This window comes from Mandrillus leucophaeus, unplaced genomic scaffold (assembly GCF_000951045.1).
Source record: "Mandrillus leucophaeus isolate KB7577 unplaced genomic scaffold, Mleu.le_1.0 Scaffold681, whole genome shotgun sequence".
NCBI lineage: Eukaryota > Metazoa > Chordata > Mammalia > Primates > Cercopithecidae > Mandrillus > Mandrillus leucophaeus.
The window spans coordinates 959,178-961,174 of record NW_012107375.1 but is presented as its reverse complement, the minus strand read 5'-3'; the positions used below and the strand labels follow the sequence as shown (position 1 = coordinate 961,174).

Below are 1,997 nucleotides of genomic sequence, written 5' to 3'. Positions count from 1 at the left end.
GGCTCTAAGATGGAGGAGCAAGGAAGAGCCGAGTGGAAGGGATGGACTGGGCCTGGTGAAATGGGAGGCCCCTGCGCACCTTTCTGGCCACCATCGAGTCACATCACAGCTGCGCTTTAATGAAGCTTGTAACCTACAGGAGGTAGGGGGATTTAGGTGTGTGAGCAGCTTGCTGCTGAGGCCCAATATGTCAGCTAGGGAGGCTGCCTCTGGGCAGGACCACAGCACTTCCCCACTGAACTAACCCACGAACTCGTGAAAGCTCTTGAACTCTTGGTCAGTGTAGCCAAGAAGGGCCGACTTTTGTTCTTACAGGAAGACAAATTCCAGAGGTTATGGTTTGAAAATGGAGAGATGAGGGTTGAGAAGGGTTGAGTCTGAACAGAAGAGGGGCACATGTAGGGTGGATATACCTAGGGCTCACCAACTCCTAGAGCGTCTGAACGCCAGGGGAGCCCCTGAAGCTCGGCAGCCATAGTTCTAGGGCCACCGGAAAGGAAGAGCACACGGCACACAGACGCTTTGGGAAATGCCACCCTCGGGCTGAGACTATAAAGGATTCCAGAGGGCGCACCTAAGCCTTCTGCTAAGGGCCAGCTGGAGCTCTGACTGGGGCTGGGTCACATGCTGAGCCTTTCCCGGTCATTTCCCTGGGGGATCCCCCAGATGCTCCGCGGGCTTCTCATCAGAGACATGATTCCAGGTGGGGCCATCACTCTGTCCTTCTAGGCCACACAGTATTTTGAGTGGGATCTGCTGATGGCGTTGCTTACCTGCCGGTTCATAAAGACATAGATAATGGGGTTGTAGATAGTGGCACTTTTGGCAAAGTAGGCTGGCAGGGCAGCCATCAGAGGGTGGAAGGCGTAGCCAGGGTTGGCAGCAGCAAAGCATGCGAAGAAGGTGTAGGGTCCCCAGCAGACGCAGTATGCGAGGATCATCACCATCACCATGCGCGTCACTTCCTTCTCTGCCTTCTGGGTGGATTCAGACTCTTTCTGCTGCTTTGCCACCTGAGGGAGACAGGGACAGTGAGTCGGGGGTTGGGGGGCAGCAAGAGGCAGGTGCCCCAGGCATAGGGAGATGTGGGAAGGAGGAGAGGAGCCCAGCAGCCAGCTTCCAGCCCTGAGTCGTGCATAGCCGGTCCCAGGCAGACATGGCGGCCTCAGGCTGGCCCTGGGGGAGTTCTAGAATTGGAGGTGGCACGTAGCTAGGCCTGGCCTAAGACGACCTCAGAGCTGGATCTAACAAGCTCCTTTGCTTCACCTGATTCCTTAACAGACTGTCCTGTCCTGTGCTCAGGCCTGAGCATGGAGGCCGGACCTGATCACTGGGCGTGGAGAATGAAGGAGCTAACAAGATGGAGATGGCGGGGGAGGCGAAAGCCGTGGCTGGCGGGGTGCCCAGTGGGAGTTTCAGAGCAATGCATACACATCCCTCAGGCTTCCTAGGCCAGGTTGGCCACTCTGTGGGCTAAATCCTGCCCTGGACTCATTGTGGCTGAGGGCAGCTGTGGTGGGGTGACTCCTTCATGCCTGGGAGGAAGGAGACGAATGACCTCCAGGCAGAGGCACTGTGGGGGAGGCCACAAAGGCCAGCAACCAGCTGCCAGGGATGAGGGACTGATGGCAGGCAGATGAGTGGGGATGAGAGAGGGACTGTGAGGGCTGGAATGCGGGGACGGCCAAGATAACAGGGCTAGGGTCACATTCTGGAGCTGGGGCTCCACCATCCCAGACTAATACAGCCTAAGCCATGGTTGGGTACGTGTGGGAGCCTTCAGCCCAAGGTGGTGGGGTGAGGGGGCCTTTCACAGGCTCACAGACTCCTCTAGGGAGAGCTCAGCAGGCATGTCCATCCAATTGTGGGCACAGGTAGCTTCATATAGGAAAGCCACCACCCTGAAAGGGCTCCCACTGCTAACAGAAAGAACCAGCCTTGCTCTCCTCGCTTGCCTGATGTCCCGCAGGGGCTCCCAGTGGTAACCTAGTCTAGGG

General features: G+C 57.4%; 1 protein-coding gene across 1 annotated transcript in view; it reads right to left on the bottom strand.

Moving 5' to 3' along the window:
• The window catches only part of LOC105555372 (long-wave-sensitive opsin 1), a 14,698-nt gene that overhangs the window by 1,909 nt on the left and 10,792 nt on the right, over positions 1-1,997 (bottom strand). The window contains exon 5 of the mRNA XM_012002287.1: positions 774-1,013. Within this exon, the coding sequence (XP_011857677.1) occupies positions 774-1,013 (240 nt within the window). The remainder of the gene's footprint in view (positions 1-773; positions 1,014-1,997) is intronic.